Source organism: Zonotrichia leucophrys, chromosome 1 (genome assembly GCF_028769735.1).
Source record: "Zonotrichia leucophrys gambelii isolate GWCS_2022_RI chromosome 1, RI_Zleu_2.0, whole genome shotgun sequence".
Lineage (NCBI taxonomy): Eukaryota > Metazoa > Chordata > Aves > Passeriformes > Passerellidae > Zonotrichia > Zonotrichia leucophrys.
This window is the reverse complement of record NC_088169.1, coordinates 115,794,209-115,816,416: the sequence shown is the minus strand read 5'-3', so window position 1 is coordinate 115,816,416 and position 22,208 is coordinate 115,794,209. Positions and strand designations below refer to the sequence as shown.

At 50.6% G+C, this 22,208-nt stretch overlaps 1 protein-coding gene across 6 annotated transcripts in view; it reads right to left on the bottom strand.

Annotated features, from left to right (window-relative positions):
* Positions 1–22,208, bottom strand: part of TIAM1 (TIAM Rac1 associated GEF 1) — a 142,970-nt gene that overhangs the window by 49,693 nt on the left and 71,069 nt on the right. For all 6 annotated transcript variants that reach the window (XM_064728929.1, XM_064728911.1, XM_064728888.1 and 3 more), the window contains 4 exons: positions 19,698–20,686; positions 8,076–8,526; positions 5,961–6,133; positions 2,924–3,148 (listed from right to left, as the gene is read on the bottom strand). In XM_064728929.1, coding sequence (XP_064584999.1) covers positions 2,924–3,148; positions 5,961–6,133; positions 8,076–8,526; positions 19,698–20,675 — 1,827 coding nt within the window. In that variant the 5' untranslated portion in view covers positions 20,676–20,686. The remainder of the gene's footprint in view (positions 1–2,923; positions 3,149–5,960; positions 6,134–8,075; positions 8,527–19,697; positions 20,687–22,208) is intronic.

Below are 22,208 nucleotides of genomic sequence, written 5' to 3'. Positions count from 1 at the left end.
AGAAGGAGTCAGAATCCTTCTGATCTCATTCTCAAGGTTGCTTATTGTTTCTTATCTATAAAATTGTTTCTCCAACCCACCGAGGTCTGTCTGGCAGGTCAGACAGAGGAACACTGCTCACTTCAGACTTGGTGTTGTCTTTTTATACTAAAAACTACGTGTACATTATTTACCATAACTTCCCAGTATCTATCACCTAGGTTAGACAGAAAGCTTCAGCTCTAAACCAATCCAAAAGTGCCCTATTTACCATAACTTCCCAATATCTATCTTAGACAGTGAGTTTCAACCTTAAACTAATCTGAAAGTGCCCTATTTACAGTAACTTCCAGTACCTATCACCTGTGTTAGACAGTGAGCTTCTACTCCAAACCAATCTACAAGTGTCCTATTCTACAATAACTTCCCAATACCTCTCACCTATGTTACACAGTGAGGTTCTATTCTAAACCAATCTAAAAATGCCAACATCACCCAGAAGATGGAGGCCAAGAAGAAGAAGGAAAAAGGACAAGGCATGCCCAAATTCCTCCATCTTGGGACCCTGAGCTCCCATTCTAAAAACCTCAAAAATCTATTTTTCACCCTGTGACAAACTAACTATTATTCTACTTAAACTTTCTTGACTTGTAATTCTTCATATAAAGGTTGGGAATTGTTTTTTCCCAAGGGCTAAATCAAAGGCAGGGAGTCAAGGGCAGCCAGAGGAATTTCCTGGGTTCCAACAACACACCTGTCACTATGATATTTTCTCAAAAATCCCTCTGTTAGTATTTTTTCTCCTGAGAAGCTGAGAAGCTTCAGAAAACAAATGTAAACAATAATTATTTGATTGCTTTGGAGATTGTTTACTAACAGGTGTACCTTTAATTAGTTTTATGTGAATTGTGTTAACTTAATGACTCATTTTAGTTTAGTTGTGCTGGGATTCTGGTCAGTCACGGGTTTTTATTATTCATTCTTTTCTAGCCTTTTAATATATCTTTTCTCTATTCTTTTTAGTATAGTTTTAGTATAGCATTTTTAATATAATATCATAAAATAATAAATCAGCCTTCTAAGAACATGAAGTCAAATTCTCATCTCTCACCTCATCCTAGAAACCCTCACAACACCACACTCACCCTTTTCACCAGGGCTGATCTCACCCAACAAACCCTGATTGCTGATTTTCCCACATTCCCCTGCCCTCCCAACCCCCCAAAGGATGCAAACAGCTAAAGAGTTTTGATTAGATGGAAAACAACTTTCTACATTCGTGGCAAAAGTCTCCTCCTGGGACAACTGCTCCTTTGATACAATGCTAATTAACAGGATTAAATTTTCATTTTTAATTTTCTTTGTATTTCCAGGATTCTCTGCTCAGCAGTCCCTTAAGAGGCTTCCTTCACGCATCAAGAGCATCTGAAGAATCAGAAGAGCAAAGCCCACCAAACTCCAGGCACAGGGCAACCCAAATCAGCAGCCACAGCAGCAGCTTTGCTGTGAGCAACAACAGAGCTTGAACAAGTGCCATACACTGGGGATAATTAATCTGATCAGCAGAAGAGTGCTGCAATCAGCCTATGGAAGGACTTATTTAAATAATTCAAATGGCTTATAGGAAACAGTTTCAAAGCATCCAGACAAACTCAGTTACATAAAGAGAGAGACTGCTCTGCCCTCTCACTGTGACTGACAGCTTTGAGTAGGGTTCTTCAGCCTCTCCCTCCTCTTTCTCCCCTATTTCCCCTTCTCACGGGCTTCCAGGGGGTACAAATCCTTTTAGCTCAGCCCCAGCCACTTCCCCCTATGCTTTGCATTACAGGCACACTTGGCAGCCGTGGCAGGAGAGCTCCAAATGAGGGAAGCAGCAGCCATATGTCAAATTTCCCAAAATAAGGTGCTGCTGCAGCAGTGTGGGAGACATCTGCTCGAGGCTCTCTGCTTCTGAGAGGCAGCCAGCCACGCTGCCCACTTGAAGGCAGCAGGAGAGGGCCCAGGGATGCAGCCACAAGGCCAAGGCAGGCCCTTGTGACAGCAGAAACCAGGCACGGCTGCCTCAGCCCAGCTGCCAGGAGCAGCAGCAGCAGAGTTTATTGGTGTACAACAAACAGCAGTGAACAGCTGCTCCACAAGGCATCCCCCAGCCATGGCCTGGCAGCCTCCTGCTATCCAAATCTCCTGGAGGCAGCAGAAGACAGCCCAGGCTGGACCTCAGTGGAGCAATGGTGCAGCTAAGGCAGCAGCACAGCTCTCCAGGGAGCTCCCATCAACCTCTAAAAGGCCTTAAACCCACGCTAGGGACTTTTTATCAGAATTCAGGACATCCCTCTGGATGTCCTGGATTGCTCAAATCCCTGCCAGGGGGCTCAGAAACCTTGGCACAGAGCCCAAGGCACCTGTGACTTTGATTGTGACCCATGGAAAAAATTACCAACCTTATGTGAGGATCTGCAAGCCACATAAGTCCAAGTAGAATAATAATTAGTTTGTCATGGGGTGAAAAACAGATTTTTGGGGTTTTTAGAATGGGGTTCAGGAGGCAAGATGGAGGAATCTGGGCATGTCCAGCCTTTCTCCTCCTTCTTGGCCTCCATCTTCTGCTGTGATGTTGGCACTTTGGGATTGGTTTAGAGTAGAAGCTCACTGTCTAACATAGGTGATAGGTATTGAGAAGTTATGGTAAATATTGTACACATGGATTTTAGTATAAAAAGATAACGCTGCCCTGGGGGCAGGCAGTGTGCCTCTGTCTGACCTGCGGAACAGACCTCAGCAGGCCAGAGAAAGAATTTTATAAATAAGAAACAATAAACAACCTTGAGAATGAGAGCAGAAGAGTTCTGACTCCTTCCACCACCACCAGGCTGGGAAAAGAGACTTCCAAACACATCTCGGTGTTGCTGTGAGCAGCAGAATCCCTGAGAACTTTTGAGTTTACCTGATCCAGGATGGTCTTCTTCTTCTTGGAGTCTGTGACGGAGGACAGCTGCATTTCCCCCATCTTCTTCATCTTCTCGTCCATGTCGATCTTCTGCTCGAGCTTCTTGATCTCGGTCTTGAGCAGCTTGAGGGTGTCCTCCTTGTGGTGCTGCCGCGCCACGGCGGTGGCGCAGGCCGAGTGGATGGCCGTGATCCAGTTCTCCAGCTCCGTCTGGCTGCACGTCTGCCCAGGGGAAAAGAGCTCAGCACCCTCCTCCAAACTGATGGCAGATTAGCACATGCAACTCCAAGCAGGTTCCTCTGCCTTTGATCTCCGGATTCAAAGCCTTAAATCCACTTATGTACCCCCATCATCCCATTTTTAACGCTTGGAATTACACCTCTACCTGAGCTTTGCAGCTCGGGGTGCTTCCCAGCAAGGTCTCAGCAATCACCTCCCTGGCCATCATTTCTACCTTGAAATTTAACCAAGATTTCTAAACTCCAACTCCTTAAGGCAGGGAATGCACCACTGCTGTGCCCTTCCCAGGATGGAGAGCTTTTCTGCCATGCAGCAGTTAACAATAAATTAATGGCAGAAAATGTGACCATGAAAAGCATGAGTAGCTTTATGGTGGTGCACAGACAAACAGCTTTATGTTTCTGAAGGTCCCAAAGCACTCTGAAGACACCCTGTTACCATTAAAGGCAGGCTCATCCTCATTTCCAGCTCTGGCACTGTCCCTTCCCAAGCACGGACATGGCAGTTTGGGAAAAAGGAACATTTCTCCTTGCTGGAAGTGCCCAAGGCCAGGCTGGACAGGCCTTGGAGCAACTTGGAAGAGTGGAAGGTGTCCCTGCCCAGAGCAGGGCATGGAACTGGATAATCTTTAATGTCCCTTCCAGCCCAAACCACTCTATGAGACAGCAGGCTGGAGCATGGGACACCAGTACCTCTTTCTGGAAGAGAACTATTGTGATTAGAAGAAGACTCTTTCCAGATCTTCCAAATAAGAAGTCAATCTAAGGCCTTTTACTAAACTCCATTCCTTTTTACAGCAGGTCATGAAACAAAGACTTTGTGTGAGTGTCAGCCTGGGGCAATAATCACACTGGTATTTGGCTGGAAAAGCAGCAAGGTGCCAAACCACCTTGTTCTAATTAAACTTTCTGATGATGGCTGATCTATTAATAGACAGCCCAGCATGACTTCTCCATTTGCTGGGGAAGATGAGGAAGGTCATCCTCGCTGAGGTGACAACCAACAGCCAAGGATGAAGCAAAGGAGAGCTTCCCAGAGAGGCCCAGCTGGGCCCCACACTGGTGCTCCCAAACTCTGGTGGCACAGGTGTGTCCCACAGTGACACCACTTCCCTCACTCACGCTGGAAGCCCTAAGCAGAAGCAGGATCTGCTGCAAAAGCACAGACAGCCAAGGGCCATTGCTCTGAGGGCATTCCCCTCTCCCTGCTTCCCTGGCAGAAGGGACACATCACAGAACACTTCTGGCATGAGAAATGACTGGATTTTGCTTGAAAAGGCTCAGTTTTGCTTCCTCCCTACACAAAATCCTACCTGTGGCACAATGACACTGGGCTGTGGGGGGATAAGCTTTGGGGTGAGTCTGGGAGCCCACCAGAAAAACAGAGGGATTCTTTGTAAGGACATGGAGGGACAGGACACAGGGAATGGCTTCCCACTGCCAGAGGGATATTGAGAAGGGATTCCTCCCTGTGAGGGTGGGCAGGCCCTGGCACAGGGTGTCCCTGGATCCCTGGCAGTGCCCAAGGCCAGGCTGGGACAGTGGAAGGTGTCCCTGTCCATGGCAGGGGGTGGAACAAGGTGATCTTTAAGGTCCCCTCCAGCCCAGGCCATTCTGTGGCTCTGTCATTCCCTCTCACCTAGAGGAAGGTCTCCAGGTGCCAAAATACTCATCCCCTTCCCAGGGAAAACGTGAAGGAGAGAAGGGCAGGGCAGTACTACAGAAGGAAAAATCCCATTGAGGTGGCAGGGAAGTTAGCCCACAAAAAATGATGGGTTTTTTCAGTCAGACACTCAGTCCCTCCAAGAATCAGAAGGGCTTTTCTTTTTGCACCAGCTTGAGAATGCAGCCCTTTGCAAGAACACCTTCAAGGACCTACAACACTGTATAAATTCAGTTTCTTGCTCTGGAATACAAGGGAGTGATGATGTGGGAACACATCCTACCCCAGAGTAGCTTCTGGCTTAAGAAGGCAACAAACTCCACTGTCATTGGAAAGAGAAATAAAGGGATTCCTCCAGTGAAAAAATTGAATCACAAGTGAAGGAAATGCACCCATCTCAGCACGTGCTGCCAACTGCAAATGACAGAATGTTACACCCTGCTTACTGCCAGCCTGACATAAGAAAGGGGATGACAACCTAAACATCACTCAGGGAAGCAGTGGCTACCAAATGGCAGAAATGTCTTCAAGTGAAACACATCAACTAAACTATGGTCTTTGATGTAAGTCCTGGGATTTTTTTCTTTAAAGTACCCAGTGAAATAGAGACATTTCTGTTTCCTGATTAAAGAACCAAAGCCTGCACTTCCAGTGTCCTCTGGGGCAGCAGCAAGGTGTGTGAACAAGGGGCAGCTGGATTCTGCACCCCTCTGGGAGAGCACTGCAGATCCAGACATCCCCTTGCACTTCCAGCTGCTCCTGGTCTTGTCAGCCCCTCGAGCACTCTCCTTTGGCACACAGAGTGGCACAGCACTTGTAATGCCCAGCTGGCTGTCCTGTGGGGTCACTGGCTTGGCCTGTGTGTTCTAAGCATGCTGCCCAAGCAGTTTTTATAGGGGTGTAAGAGCATTTCTCCATTCTTTGCTCCACCATCTACACAAGGAGGCTCTAGCCAATTATTAAAAGGCAGATTTAACACTGATCATGTTCAGCTCGTGACCTTCCTCTAGTGCTGCCAAAGGAAAACCCAAACCTCCTGCAGTGTTTGGTTTTTCAGGATTTTCCACCCCTGTCACCCAGAGCTAGGTGCCCTCCTTGCTGGGAAACACAAAAAAGCTTTGCAGAAGCCAACCTGGAAGAGGAAAGCGTCGCCAAGGGAGTTGCTGAGGCAGAAGACAAAGTCCTTTTTGGGGTGCTCAGGCACGGCCTGCACGATGCTGTTCTCCACCCAGACCGCGTGCTTGGGGATGCTGTTGTGGTCAATGCCAGACCTGCCGTCCGTCTCGTAGAAGAACAGCGTGCAGCCTGCAGGAGACAACGAGCAGCAGGTTCAAATGTTCTGCTGGTTTCAGTGCCAGGCAGCCACACCAGGAGCTGTAGGGCCCTGTGAGCCCTGACCCCGGGCTGCTTTGTTCACCCTAGGACTGCCAAAACAGAAAGTCGTGGGCAGTAAAATACATTCCCAGATGAGAAACAGCATAAGAAATCCCAAATTTGGGGCTGTCCATGGCCACGCCATCGCACAGGTGTGAGATGTTGGTCCCTGAGGGTGACAGCCAGCTGTGAGCCAGCCCTGGGAGCAGACAGACCCGCGGGCATGGCCCAGCCTCACCTCTGCAGCTGCAGTCCCCCCAAGGCAGAGATCAAGCCATTTAATTACTGCATGCAGACAGGAACTGGAATTAAAATGGGCTGTGCTTGCTGAAACACTGACAGACAAAAAAAACTTAGCTGGGGCCAGCAAACAACCTGCTCAGTGTTACAAAATAATCTTTACAATCCTCCGCGGGAAGGAAAACAAAGTGCAGAGCAAGGGGGCAATTTGGGAGATGCCAAAAAGAAAGGGGTCTCCTCCTCTCCCAGCTTCCCACACCATCTCCAGCTGCTTACAGGCTGGCACATAGCTGCTGTGTCACTGGAAAGGGATGCTCTGGTCACTGGAAAGAGAAAGGGGTGCTCCAGCCTCCCAGAAAACAATTTGCAGCCAAACAATGGCAGCTGTTGACTTCAAAGCCCCGGTTAAACACTGCCAGTATGGAGGCACAGCAATCCGAGGAGTTAACACTCCACTTGAGCCAAAGCACTTGAAAACAACAGCACTGCCCTGCTCATCCTTCCCCTTTCTTCTCCCAGCTGGCCCTTTGTTTGCAGCCCCTCACAGCAAGACCTTCCTGCCCCCTCCCAGGAGATCAGGGCTGCCCTCACCTCCCTCCTCCTCTCCCCCTCCCCAGCTCTCCAGCCACCCCAAGGAAGGGCTGGCTCCAAACTTTGCTCTTGGCTTTACAATAGCGCTGCAAATTAAAAATAAACATTAAATAAAAATAAATAAAAGTGCTCTAGGAAGAGCTCTCTGTGGGGAGGGCAGGGTTTGACCACACTGAGCCTTTTGGGTGACCACACCTAGAGCAGGAGATATGGCTCTGGGCACAACACAGGAGAGGAAGGCCAGTCCCAAAGCTGTGGTTCCCCATTTCCCTGCAGATGAAGCACGTGGAAATGAGTTTATGAGTTCCTGCAACAATCCAGAGAGAAGAGGGTCTGTGGCCCGGGCAGCTGAGGACGGAGCAGGAACAGGCCTTCCCAGGCATTTTCCCTGTGAAAGGCTGCAAGAAGCTGTGAGAAAGCTCAGAGAAAGAATTAAAACAGTTCTTAGCCCCACTTGCCGCAGCTCTTGCTAGGAAAATGTGGAATGTGTTATGGAGATTTATCTGCCAAAGGGTGGTGGTGTTTTGCTTGGTTGATCAATGAGGTCAAAGCTGTATCGGACAGGCTGGAAGGGGTTATGGATTCCTTAACAATATAGTATGAAGATAGTATAGAAGAATAAAGGAGTGGTTCAGCCTTCTACATCATGGAGTCAGTGCTAATTACACCTGTGTCAGGGAGACACCTGAGGTAACAAATGGTGACCCCAATGTGATGCATCAATCACCCCTTCATGGAGTTGCTCGACAAGTGAGTGCCCACCTGGGCACATCCCTGCCCTCTCAGTGACACCCACAGTGCCCACCAGGGCACACCCCTGTCCCTTTCAGTGACACCCACAGTGCCCACCTGGGCACATCCTCTCAGTGACATCCACAGTGCCCACCTGGGCACACCCTCTCAGTGACACCCAGAGCACCCACCTGGGCACACCCCTGCCCTGCTCAATGACATCCACAGTGCCCACCTGGGCGCACCCCTGCCCCTCTCAGTGACACCCAGAGTGCCCACCTGGGCGCACCCCTGCCCGCCATCCCCATACCTTTCAGCGACACCCAGTAGTGCTTCCACTTCCTGCGCGTGGCCGACTCCACCTTCTTGTTCTTCTTGTGCACCAGGAAGTTTTTGACGGCCAGGGCCCCGGCCTTGCGCACGGTGCCCTGCGCGGCGCTCAGCAGGATGTCGGACTGCCCTGGCGAGCTGAGCGTGCCGCTGCTCTGCTCGTCGCTCAGCGCCGAGCCCGCCTCCTCCAGCTGCTCGCTGTTGGCCGTGCTCATCTCCAGCTCGCGGCGGAAGTTCTCGTAGACGCCCTGGCGCAGCCCGTCGCCGCCCGCCGAGCTGCTGCCGCTGTCGCTGCCCACGAAGGCGCGCCCGGCGGGCGGCGAGTAGCTGGCCGTGGTGGCGTTGGAGCGCCGCGACAGCAGCTCCGTGTCCGTGGCGGCGCCCTCGATGCCGCTGTCCGTGAACTCGCTGCCCTCGACCGCGTTCACGTCCTGTGAGGGGCAGAGACACGGGGTGAGAGAAGAGTCCAGCCAAAGGCCCAGCCCTGTGATGGTGTTCACAGGGGTCCCAGGATGAGGGAAGAGACGAGGATCTGACTCCATGTTTCACAAGGTTGATTTATTATTTTATTATATATATTATATTAAAGCTATACTAAAAGAATAGAAGAAAGGATTTCATCAGAAGGCCAGCGAAGAATAGAAAAAGAAGGAATGAATATCAGAGAGTCCGACTGGCCATCTGACTGTGATTGGCCATTTATTAGAAACAATCACAGATCTACCTGTTGCATTCCACAGCAGCAGCAGAAAAACAGTGTTTACATTTTGTTCCTGAGGCCTCTCAGCTTCTCAAGAGGAAAAATCCTAAGGAAAGGATTTTTCAGAAAATATCATGGCTACACCTGGGTGCACCATGGTTTTTCTCACCTCCATTTTTGTTAGCGATGGAAATCCCTCATCTCCTCTCATTCCTAGGGCAAACAACTGGAGGAAAAGGTGACAAACAGGCACTGTACACCTTGGAAAGAAGGGTGAAGCTGACCCATGTATTTCCCTACAGCTTCACTGTGTTTTCAACATTTAACATCTCACAGCTCCAGGGCTGTACACCAGTAAATACAATCAGTTATTTTAATGGAGTTAATCACTAAAAATCATGCCTTGTTAAAAAAATATAAACTAAAAAACACACAAAATAAAAAATCTTTTTCTCCTTAGACCCTAATCACGTGTGTATGTCACATCCAGCCTAACAATGACACCTGACTGCTGCAGGGAGTCCCTGTGGGTCCACACTTTGCCTTTGGGGCCTCAAAGTCAAGATTCCTCCTTTCTGGAGACAAACAGCTGGAGGAAGAGGTGTGGTATATTTCCAATGGGGTGGAGGCAGAGCTTCCAGCACAGGTTAGCAAAGACCAGTCCCACGTGCACCGCTCCAGGTGGTGCCTCCACAGCCTTGGCAATTTGGAATCTGAGAGGCAGCATCATCTGTTTACATTAAGCCAAGTCAACAGTGCTAAAGGTTTTGCAAAGGGAGAACATATGGTAGCAAAAACTGGCAGTTTGAGAAAAGCAGCGCCCAACCTACGCGTTTTGAGGAGAAAACATTGATATTGTGCATTCACACCTACAGCTGAAGATACATTTCAGACACCCCAAGGCCGACCTTTGAGAATTATGTAACCAAAAAGGCTCTGGTTGTTTTTTCCTTCCTGACAGGTTAATGTGGTTGAAATTATTTCTGTTCTCATCACAAACTGTAATGATGGGCCATGTGATATTCCCCACCAAATCCCACAGGCCCTTCCTGGTCCCCAAGAACTCGCAGTGCAAGGATCAGAAGAGACAAGAATACAGCCAATTTGAGCAAGACAGGAGAAAACGCCACTGAATTGGGGTTCTGAAGGCTGTGACTCAGCTGGCCCCTGCTACAAGGCTAATCCCCCCAGGGGGATGCCCACCACCACCTGGGTATCTACAGGCATCTGTGGCAGATTTTAGAGGACAAACAAAGGCCAAGCTCTGCAAATATTTTAGGTATTTGAGCGAAGAGGATGCAAAGAAGCAAAAATATGGCCAAAACCAACAGGAATTTCATCCTCTACCTCTCTTGCAAGAGCAGCTAGTTCTTGATTCACAAGTTAAAAAAAAAATTAAAAGATGAGTTTCTGAGAAGAGGTAGCAGAACGGAGTATTTATTTTGAGAGAAAACAAGCTTCCAGATGTTGGTTCAAGCACCAGTTTTCTTTGTATCCCAGAGCAGCTCTGTGCAAACAAAGAAAGCCTCCAGCAGCTCTGTGTGAACCCATCCTCCTGCGGAGCAGGGAGAGCTGAGGGGCAGGGCAGGGCTGACTGAGTTTCCAGGCATTAATTTGCAATGGACGGCCCGTTCTCTATAAACACCGCTCCCCAGGGGACACGTGGAGTCCAGCTGGAAGAACAAGCACTTCCTTCCCTGCTGAATGAGCGCAGCTCTGCTGGTCCAGCTGGTTACTGGATGCAGCCAGGCTGCTCTGGCCAGGCCAGGGCTGCTCTGCTGCTCCAGGGTCAATGAGCTGAGCAGCGTTCCTGGAAGCACAGCCCTGTCCCCACCCAGGCAGCTTCCACAGCCACACGTGCATCCAACGCTCTTGGTTTTGGGAAGCCAGCTACCTTCACACTGACAGGCAACAGGCTCACAATGGGTATTGGGAAGGAATTGTTCCCTGGGAGGGTGGGCAGAGCAGCTGTGGCTGCCCCTGGATCCCTGGCAGCGCCCAAGGCCGGGCTGGATGGGGCTTGGAGCAGCCTGGGACAGTGGAAGGTGCCCCTGCCATGGCAGGGGTGGCACTGGATGAGCTTTAAAGTCCCTTCCACCCTAAGAATCCTATGATTCCATCATTCTATGCTCTACACAAAGTGTACAGTTAGCTCCAAAATCTTAGCCAATTAACTTTTAGGAAGCATGTCTCATGCTCTAGTTAAAATGAGTTGATTCAAGAAAACAAAGAACTACTGGAATAGACCACCAACTTGAGGGAGACAGGATTTGTAAGGCTACAGCCTATTCAGGTGACCTTGGTGAGACACTGTTTTAACTGCCTCAGTTTCCCTGTCAATAAATGGGCTTATACTCTGTAACTAATCTATGAGCATATCAGCTTATAAAAACAAGTAACTTATAAAAAAACCTCAGGGATGGAGCACTCAGAGTAAATATATTTGTTATACTTGCCCATAAGGTTAAACTGTAGCACAATTTGCAAAGATCTCCACAATCTTTACCACAATGCAAGTGACAGGCGGGACTCCAAAGATCTTTTCAGTGTAATGCTACAGCCCTGCTCCTAATCCCCCTCTGCCCCCTGCAATGCCCTTTCCACTCCTCAATACCCTTTATTAAAGGCTTGTGGGCAGGAGGAGGGTCTGAGCAGACAAAGGTGGGAGCAGAGATGCTCAGAGCTGCCAGCACTGCTCTGCTCCATGAAATGTGGTGTGGAGGGAGCCTCGTGTGAGCTGAGAGGAGATCAGGGCTGGGCTTAGGAGGGGACCCCTGGCACTGCCCAAGGGCTTGGAGGAGCAGCTCCATGGGTGTCCCTGAGGTGCTCTGGGGCTGTGGAAGGAGGCTGAGCACACAGTCCTAAGGGAAACAGGAGGGAGAGGTGCCCAGTGCCACAGAGATCAGCCCTGGAACGAGGACCACAGCCGGGCTGAATGGGGCCATTGTCACCACCAAGGCCACGCGCCAGCAGCATCCCAGTGCAATGAAGTGGAATGAGTTATCACAGCCCCATCAAGTGCAGGGAGCAGCTCAACTGCTGAACCAAGTGGGTAAATAAAGTGCTGCTGCAAGCATCAGCTACCCACTTAAACACAGGCTTGTTTCTCCACATCAACACGGGGGTTCAGGCAAAACAAGCAAAACAAGGCAGTGGGGAATAGAGCTGTAATGCAGAAAGTACATCAGGCTAATGTACCTGGTGCTGTAGCTCTGGCATATGCTCACGTGGTACTCATACCTCTGCATGTCTGCTGCAGCCACAGCTGGTAAATAATTCTAGCTGAATTTAAAAGATAAACAGAGAAAAACCTCTTTGCTTTAGGAAAAATGTCTCCATTCAACTAGCAAAAATCACGGGAGGAGCTTTGGGACAGGTTCCAAGTGTCCCCATGTTGAACATACCTGGTGCTGGCCTCTACTGGAAGAAAGCACGGGATGGGACAAGCCTTGCCCAGCTCTGGCTGATGACTGGGCACACTCTGGGTGCCCACAGGAGCTGCACTTCATGACTGGGCACACTGTGAGTGCCTGCAGGAGCTGCACGTCCCACCACAGCCCTGCCACAGACACTGCCACAGCCTGGGTGAATCACCTCCTCCTGCCCCACCAGCAGCACTGATTCATGGCCATTGGGGCTGCTTTAGTAGGAAAAATCTTACTTCCATAAATATGAGCAGTTCCTTATGGTTAAAACTCCTTTCTGAATGAAGCATTAGATTAAAAGTCCAGCTGAGCGGGGGTTTTCCTGGGAAGGGGGCTCCCTCCAAGCCAGTGCCTGTCCTTTGTTCCCTGTCCTGTTGAGCAAGAGAGCAATCAGTTGCTCACACTCAGCAAGAGGGATTGCACACAACCTGTCTGGCTGCTCCTGAGGCAAGCACCACGGAATACATTTCAAATGGGCCAGCAGCCTGATGGTTTGCATGCTTTTATCTGACTGCTGTCCCTTTGAAGCTCCTCTCTGGAGAAAGATTGGCCTGATAAGTGCTTTTCCCTTCTTTTCAGTACTCACTCTGCCATCATTTGATGGTCAAGGTATGGCTTGCTGCAAATCCAAATTGAATCCTTTCTCCACAGTCACTCGAGAAGCAAAGATAAATCATAAATCATGAAGTGAAACCTGAGTGGCAGAAATGCTTTGATTCCTACTTCTCTGCACTCGCTGCACTGGGGCAGCAGCTCTTGAGATGCCTGAGAGAGTCAAAACTTTTTTAAAGTTAAATTTAGAAAAAATAAAATAAACAAACCCTTGTATGTGCCATTAAAAGCTGCTCAGGGTAATTTAATAAGCAAGCAGGTTTGGGTGATGATTCTCTGAAATCAAATTTGCTACTGACAAAAAGGGACTGGCCCAGACCTCCAGATACTCCTCCTGGCAATGAACTGCAGCCTTGTGATGAAAGGATGAATCACAGCCACAGGTGTCTGGGCAGTAATCCCTGGGAAAGTCTCAGGGCTAAGCTGTCACCTCGGCTCTAGGCACCAGGCTTGGCAGCACTTCTGGCTCACTGATGCCCCAGATGTTTCCCAGCCAATATGTGGCAGAAAGATCATCCCTGTGCTTCCCCAGGGAACCTGCCTTTCTTACCCTGGGTGCCTTAAAGGCAAATCCTGGACACACAGGGAGCCCTGGAGCTGTCTGACATGAAATGTGGCAAATAAAACCGCCCCCACCAGCTCCTCCCTGGCTTTTGAGGGGGGCTAAATCCATAATTCCATGAAGGAGAATCCAGCCCTAATCCCCTCTTGCAGTGTGGTCCCTGCCTGCAGCTCCTGACACCTGCACGGATCTGAGGTGAGCTCCCACTTTCCATGCCCTCAGTTCTCAGATGCTGCAGTGTTCAATGCCTCTGTTCCCAAAGGAAGAACCCCAAATTCACCCTGCCCTCAGTTCTCGGGTGCTGCAGTGTTCAATGCCTCTGTTCCCAAAGGAGGAACCCCAAATTCACCCTGCCCTCAGTTCTCGGATGCTGCAGTGTTCAATGCTCTGTTCCCAAAGGAAGAACATCACAAATTCACCCTGCCCTCAGTTCTCAGATGCTGCAGCGTTCAATGCCTCTGTTCCCAAAGGAAGAACCCCAAATTCACCCTGCCCTCAGTTCTCAGATGCTGCAGTGTTCAATGCCTCTGTTCCCAAAGGAAGAACTCCCAAATTCACCCTGCCCTCAGTTCTCAGATGCTGCAGTGTTCAATGCCTCTGTTCCCAAAGGAAGAACCCCAAATTCACCCTGCCCTCAGTTCTCGGGTGCTGCAGTGTTCAATGCCTCTGTTCCCAAAGGAAGAACCCCCAAATTCGCCCTGCTCCCATCCCAGGACCACCCAGCTGAAGGAGTTTCCAGAGGAGCTGAGTTAGCCATGAACTAATAAAAGCAGCCAAACTGTGCTCGAGTTAAACCAAGGGCAGCGTGCCATCAAAATCCTCCCAGTTAAATTAAAACACAGGGTTGGGTTACTTTGTGTTTGCTGAAGCCAAGAAGAGGCAATTCCTCCTGAGAGGGTAGAAATGGGGGACAGCTGCTAGAAAGGCAGCTTGAAACCCAAACACATCACCTGTGAGGAGCTCACCTGAACAAGCACAGGCTGCAGGGAACAGAAAAATAATGCCTGTCATCAGGGAGGATAACCAGGCACCCCATCACACGCTGAAAAGGAGCATTTACACGGAGCACTTCACTGCGAAGGAGCACTCCTGCAAATTGCACCCGTGTAAGTGAGCACAGCCCAGCAAACAAGCAGCTGGGGCAACCTGGCTGTGATTCCTAACTGCAAAATACTTGGAAGTAAAAGCATGCAGGGTGTAGAGCTTCCCAGAGAATACAGCTATTGCCAATGTTGTTATATACACTTCAGATGTATGAATGACAAAGTCCTACTGTTTAAAAAAACACGCCTGAGTGGAGCTAGATCAAATATCAGGGCTGGTGATTTGATTTCCCTTGGCCTCCGGCCGAGAGAGAGGGAAGAAAAACAAATTAAGGTCTTTGAAAAAGTATCAAAATATTTGCCAGTGAAGACCAAAACACCAATTTTCACATGCTCCTTTCCCTGACAACGCTGGGGCAGAGCTCTGTGTGCTCTGAAGGGAGTGACTATTTGCTTTGAACTATCCCGACTAGGAAATACCTGATCTAATCTCCTCCATCTGGGTGACAGGGCAGGAAAGACCTCTCTGAGGCTGGTTCTGAAGCTCTCTGATCCAGCCTTCCTCACCGAATCCACTTCCAGTCAGCCAGGCCATAAACAGCTCGTTGGGTCCAGGCATTCCAGGGCTGTGGCCAGGACCCAAGATGCGGACTCCTGAGCAGTTTGCCCTGCTGCAAGCCTGGGCTGCCCCAAAAAAGAATGGTTTTTGTTTCCCCCAGCCTGTCTCCAGCCCTTCCTTGCCCTGGGGCCTGGGCTGAAGGCTGAGATATTTGGTTTTTCAGGCTGGTTTGCCTGGAGGCTCAGCAGGTGACCCAGCGGAGCTAAACAGTCCTACTGCCAGCTTTTGGGAGCCAAACAGTCCCAGTCCCAGCTCTTGGGGGCCAAACAGTCCCATTCCCAGCTTTTGGGGATTGGGAACGTGGCTAGGGCTACACTGAGCTCTTGAGAACAATCTCTGAAATCAGTGAGCCCCACAGTGCAGCTGCCAAGCAGCAGCACCCTGCTCTCAGCTACCCACTAACCTGTGTGCCAGCAATTACCACTGAATTGCTGCAACTCTGTCTTTAGCTCCTTTCTCCATTCCATCTGGCGTCAGATAGCTCAGATTAAAGGTCCATCTGATTGGGAATCACACCTGGGCTGGAAACAGCCATGTTTTCCAGGCTACAGCATTCCTTGAGGGAAGCAGAGCTCCAGCTGCTGGAGATGCTCTGCTGGAAAAGCCATGGCTGAGGAGGGCTGGAAGAGCAGGCTGGAAGGCCACAAGCGCTCTGCAGAGAGTGAACAGGATGCAGAGGAAGCCAGAAGCAGAAAATTATTTCAGAGAAGAGAATCCATGGGGGACAGGTCAGCCCGAGAGCCTTGGATGCATTCCTTGCACAGGAAGGCTCCAATCTCTAACCTGCTGGATTTGGGGAAAATGCCCTGAGGGAAAATTCATCCCATACTCCCATCTCTTCCTTTCCCTGAGCAGTTTTGGGGAACAAGGTACTGGGCTGGATGGTGCTTCCTGAGTAGCCCTTTTCCATTTTGGGGTTATATCCCCAAAGCCACAAAATGATTTTGTGAAAAAGTTTTTTTACACAACTTAAAAGCAAGTGTCAGCTCTCTGGAGTTTAGCCATCCTACAGAACATAATGGAACACTGTAACCAGTTACAAAATTCCCTGATACAGTAAAAAAATAATATCAGCTGGAAAGATTGACTCATTTTAGACTGGTTTCCCTGTACATCCTGATCTAATTCCCACAAGCCCCCTTGGTTTCATCTTCTGCATATTCTGCAAAAATTTTAATGTAGGACTTCTTTTTTTAAAGGTTTGAGATCCCAAATTCCTGCAGGCTACCTAGAGAGGCCTAAAAATAGTAATAAATGTGAAAATTGGACAAAAGGGGATTTACCACGCCAAGGACACGGCCTGGGGCTGGGGCTGAAGCTTCCATGTGAGTCAGGCAGGAAGTTTGCTCCTTCCCCCCACTCAGCTTCACAAGGAATATGGAATAAGGAGGTGGCAAGACAGGCTTGGAAGGGGCACAGAACCACACCTGTGAATGAAGGTTTTCATCCCTTAATTCACAGAATCACAGAAGGGCTGGGTTGGAAGGACCTTAAATCCCATCTCATTCCACCCCTTGCCATGGCAGGGACACCTTTCATTGTCCCAGGTTGGTCCAAACTGGCCTTGGACACTTCCAAAGATCCAGGGACAGCCACAGCTGCTCTGGGAAATTTCCTCCTTTAAAAGTCAATCAGGGCTCATAACAGCAGGCGAGCGTGGGGCACATTTGTCCCTGAACGTCTACCAGGAGGAGGAGGATGAGGAGGAGGGAGTCTCCTGCAGGCAGATGTTTAGCTGCCCCAGGACACAACAGGGCTGCTAAATAAAACCTGGATCCCACAAAACAGGCTGCGGGATCCTGGGGATCTCACAACCCACAGTCAGAACAAGCTGTATCCAAGCTCGTATTCCCGGAGAAAAGGGTGCAAATGGCAGCCAATTAAGGCCTTTCCACCTACACCAGCTCGGCTCCAAAAGCCAAAGCGATCCCAGCAGGGCTCCCCGGGAAGCCTGGCTCGGCAGAGCTGAGCCCTCAATGGCACAGTGCTGGGAAAAGCAGAACTGCTGCGTGGGAGCCCCTGAGCCACCCTGGGAGCACTCATCACTTGTGCACGTTGAATAGAACTGGCTCTCCATGGGGAAAAGCTGGAGAGGGACTCCCACCGTTCAATTCAAGGTTTAAATTTGGATGAGGAGATTTTCCTCCCGGTTTTGGTGTGATGTGTTTTTCCCTTTAATGTAAACCACGTACTTGCAAAGAACCCATGGATAAGGCACTGGAACAAAACATGTGCAGCCATGACTGACATCTTCCTTCTGGGATGCACTTTGCCAGGACACCTAGTGAGAACCTGCAGCAAATTTAACTTACAGAAACCATGATGGTGCTCATGAGCATGCAATGGAATGATGGCTGGACCTGGGAACCAAACACCAGAGCACAAGGCCATGGCTGTGCTCTCAGACCCTTCTTCAGGAACTAAACCAGTCAAAAGTCACCCACTGGTGACCATCAGGCCCTTCCAGCACTTCGACAGCTGAGACTAAAGAAACAGATATCCCAGCTACAGCTTTCCAAAAAGTGGGGGAAAAAAAAAAACCCAAAACCACTGGAACACACAGACCCAAAGTCTTGTGAGGACTGACAGCAGGGATCTGAGCAGAAACTTCACCCCTGGCTAGGAGAACCCATTAGGTGACTCCATGGTGCAGTGACACCTCACTGGCCCTGAGGCCAGGAGGGAAGCTGTGTCCAACACCCCATTGCACTTGGCCCTGGGGCACCTTAGGGCCTCATGGCCCTAAGATGCAACAATGCTTTTGTGGGATTGGGATGGGGGAAGCAGTTTAGAAGGCTGGCCAAAACACACATTTACAGCAGGAAGTGTTTTCCAGCATGAGGACACGCATGGCAGGCACCATGACAATGGGGTCATCAGGAGCGTAAAGATAAAAGAGCTGAAAGACTGGGAGGGCAGAGGGAAACAAACCTGCCCCAAAGGTGCCCAGGGCCAGCTGGCAGAGGCAGCACAGTGCCAAGGAGCACAGTAAGGGCAGGGCAGTGACACAGCCTCACTCACACCAGCAGTGCCAAGGAAAAAGGAGCACAGTGTGTCTCACTGCTGCCTGGGGACCTGCTGCAGACACAGACTGGTCACTTCCCTCCCCTCACCAGGCTCACCAAGGACTCCTTTCACTTTGTGTGCAAATCTGGACTTCATTTCTGCCTTTTCAAACACATAATGGCAGTCATTTCCCTAAGCTTGCTCAGGCCAGGCTGGGGCTGCCATGACTTCATTTCTGACAACTATCTTATACTTACAGGATGCTGCTGGGATTAAAGACTTGGGAGGAGGAATTCTGACCTTTGCAAAGCTTTAATTTTGTTGAATTTATCCATGGTAATAATCACTGCTAAGACTCCTTACAGCCATCATCTCCTGTCTCGGGAGATCCATCCAGTGAAACCAGCCCCACGAAATAATTTCCCTGGGTATGGCTGAGGCCTCACAAAATACTACTTAAATTCCAGACTTTCACTACATGCCTCAGAGGAATCTTCTGAATGCCAGCATAGGCACCAAGAAGAGAAACAAACGCTTGGCTGTTCATCACTGACTCTATTCTCTTTTTCCTTAAATACCCTCGAAAGCAGGCTGCACCCAACAATCTTCAGGAAAGCTGTTAGCTCCAAGGCTGCCAAAACCCTTTTTTTTCCCTTCTTGTTCTCTAGGTTTTTATCCTGCCCTGGCACACCAAAAGCTTTTCACCTCCAAGAGCAAAGAGCTGATTTTGAAGAACAAAGCTGCTGTTGTGGGCTGCTGCAGCATCTGTTTCAGCATGCCAGTTTTATATTTAGCAGCAGCCCGTGTCCCCAGATCACGCATGGCCAGGCAGTCCCTGAGCAGCCCCATCCCAGCACGAGTCTGGGCAGGGTTTGGAACTCCTTCCTGCCCCTCTTTACAGCTAACCTGCCAGAAGAACTACTGCCTGCAGCCTGGGGCAGGAACTCCATCAGGCAGGACAGGGAAAAGCATGGAAAAATGTAAGAAAGCCCCAAAATCATAGGCCTGGTGTCTGGAGTGCAGGAGGGGCACCTGACAGCCAAGCTTCTCTTGAGTGTCTGCTGTCCCTGGCTCAGAGAAGCAGCATCTTCTCCACACATCTCCATGCCCCATCATTTCTCAGCTTACAGCAGGCCTGGCAGTGCCAGTGCTGTTTCAGTGAGATGTTTTGCACAGATACTAACATCAGCTAATTAGAAGAGTGAAATTTCAGCCCAGGGAGGGTCTAGCACGGAGGGGAAACACTGACAGGTTTTTCTTTGCCTCTAGCCACGAGTGCAGGCAGGGCAGGGTGACAAGGCAGGGAGGGCAGAAGGGGGGACAGCTCTGCAGAGGAGTGATCAGTTTTGGCAGCTACCCTGGAAAAAAAGGAACCGTCAGCACTGCAAAACACGCAGGGAAATCTTCTGCTGGCAAATGCACATTTCCCCTTCTCAGAGGCAGTGAAGAGTGCAAAAGGTCCAAGGAGAGCTGCAGATCAAGGAGGGACAGTGATGGAATTGAGCCAGCTCTGGAGACTGGCTAGTTCTGGAAGCATCTCTCTGCTCAGAAAGGGAGTGTTGAAGGAAACCCAGAAAACCTTCATCTACAGGCCCAGCCCAGCAAATACCCAAGCACAGCAGAAAACGGCCTTACCTGGGTGGTTTTCGCCCTTCTGCCTTGCATGCTGCTGCTATGGCTCATCTGAGGGTTGGAGGCCCCTTCGGAGAGGCAGTGGGACTTCCTGCAGGGCAGCGTGTTGTAGTTGCTGTAGGAGGAGGGCGCGTCCTCGGCGCCCACCGAGGCCATCTTATGGCCGCCCAGCTCGGGGATGTCGGACACCAGGCTCCGGCAGTACCCTCCGAAGGCGTTTCGGGGCCCCCCGTTGATGGTGGCCCCGGGCGTTTTGGGGGAGTACAGGTCACTCATGGAGTTGGCCCGCTGGCAGGCCACCAGGGGCTGGGGGCTGCCGCCCGCCTCGGGGCCGCGCGCCGCCTCGGCCTCCTTCTCCTCGGCCAGGCCCAGGATCTCCTCGTTGCTGGTCAGGTGCTCCTGGCTGAGGTCGGAGAGCGAGAACTCCAGGCTGTCCTCGCGCCAGATGTCGGCCGACTTGGAGCGCTTCTTCTTGAAGGCGGCGGCGTCGGCGAAGGCGGCTCCGTTGGCGGCGTAGCGCAGCGCCCGCGCGTCGGCCTCGGCCAGGAAGGGCGGCTCGTCGCCGTAGAGCCGGCTCTCCTCCGAGTCGGGCACGCTGTGCACGGAGGCGGCCGTCAGCGCCGTGCTGCTGTCCACGCTGGGCGTCACCGACGAGTCCGTGTGGTAGGAGACGGGCCGCAGCGCCATGTCCACGCGCTCGGCCCACGTGGCGCTGCCGAAGTCCTCCAGGCGCGCCTCGGCGGCGGCGAAGGGCTCCAGGCCGTTCTCGGCCAGCGACTGCGGGATGCTGGGCGTGCTGCTGGAGCGCGTGCTCACCTCGGAGCCGCGGTGGTGCGCCGCCTTGCCCGACGAGGCGTGGCGCGCCCGGCGCGAGGCCTTGCCCGAGAGGCGCAGCGAGCGCGACGTGTGCTTGCGGCCCAGCGCCGGCTGCTTGTCCCCGTACAGGGCCTGCTCCACGCTCTGGCTCTCCGCGTTGCCCATGGCGTCACGGTCTGCAAGGGACACAGCGTTAGGGGAGGCAGGCATGTGGACACCCCAATGCACCAACAAGTCATTTCTTAATTTCATTAATTACCCAGCCCGTCCCAAAACCCACACCGCAGATTCTCGCAGGGACTGCCCTAACTGCGGCAATAATCCCATAGATTAATTAATGACAGGAGCCAGTGGCTGCACCAGCAAACCGAGAAATGCAGTTAAATCAGAAGGTAACAAACAGCACACAAACTTGTGCGAACCAAGAGTGCAGGAGAGCGAAGGACAGAACCCTGCAGCTCGGTGTGAACTGGAACCAGTTTAGCACCACAGTGCCATCTCAGCTCTGTGCGCATTCACCCGACCCTCAGCATCAGCGCCGCCATTCCAGCCAACAGACTCAAAAAATCAACAGCTCTTGTTTATCTGCAGGTAACAGATGCTGAAAAGGAGAGGCATGTACACCTTTAGCTGAGATTTCATCTTTTTTTTGGCTAGGAACTGCAAAGCAAAGCACCAAACAGCAAAGTACAAACCCACCCGTTTGGCAGCGAGCTAATGACAGGTTTGATTTCTGGAACAAAAAAACTGTGCAACATTAGGCAGGTACCGAGAGTCCCCCACAAGAAAGCCATATTATGAAAAATAAATTAGCATGAGTGACTCAGACTAGACAAAAATAACCTCTCCTTCCCACTCCCTCAGAAGCAGATAAGCAGATCTGAGCTCTTTGATCTGAGCTGGAACGCAGGGACGGGGTTGGTGTCCCCAGCCCCAGCCTCCTGCATTATTCAGCTGTGCACGTCCCGCCGTGGAACAGGTTTCCCATCCAGGAGGTGGGAGTGATGATCTGATTCAACCTTGGGAAACACTTTGAGGTCCGTGATCTCACTCAACAAATGTCAGAAATATTTTATCAGTAGTATTGGGTCCTTCCCCTCTGGCCTGACGGCAAGAAGAAGAAGAAAAGTAAATGCCAAAGTTCAAAATTAAATCCCGAATTACACACAAGACAACTACATAGAGAAAAGTAGTCCATCAGTCTTGAAAAGAAATTCCAAGACAAAACTTCATTGTTTTGAGGCATGTCCGTCAGTTCTGGTTGAAAATAAAAAAGCTGCCCTGACAGTAAAATAATCTGGAGTTTTTAATTTCATGGGGCAATTTCCTCTCCCTTGCCAGGATGCTGGTGGGTACTGACCCAGATGTTGGCAGAATGAATTCAACCACCCATTTCCCCTCACTATCTGTACACACACAATTGCTGCTGCACAGGCCTGAATGAGCTCACATAAACACATGGAAAGTGAGGAACTGATGGCACCAAACAACGGGACAGCACGGCAGAACTGGGCTCTGCACTGACACTTGTGACCACAGCAGGAGGACTGTGCCCCTGCTCCTTGCCCAGCAAAGCTCCTCATGGCTGAGCCTACAAGTCTGTTCAGTGCTGGAGCAACAGACAGCACCATCAATATCTGGGCATTTCTGCACTGAACATAAATGCAATCGCAGGTGAAATAAACTACAGCAGGAAAT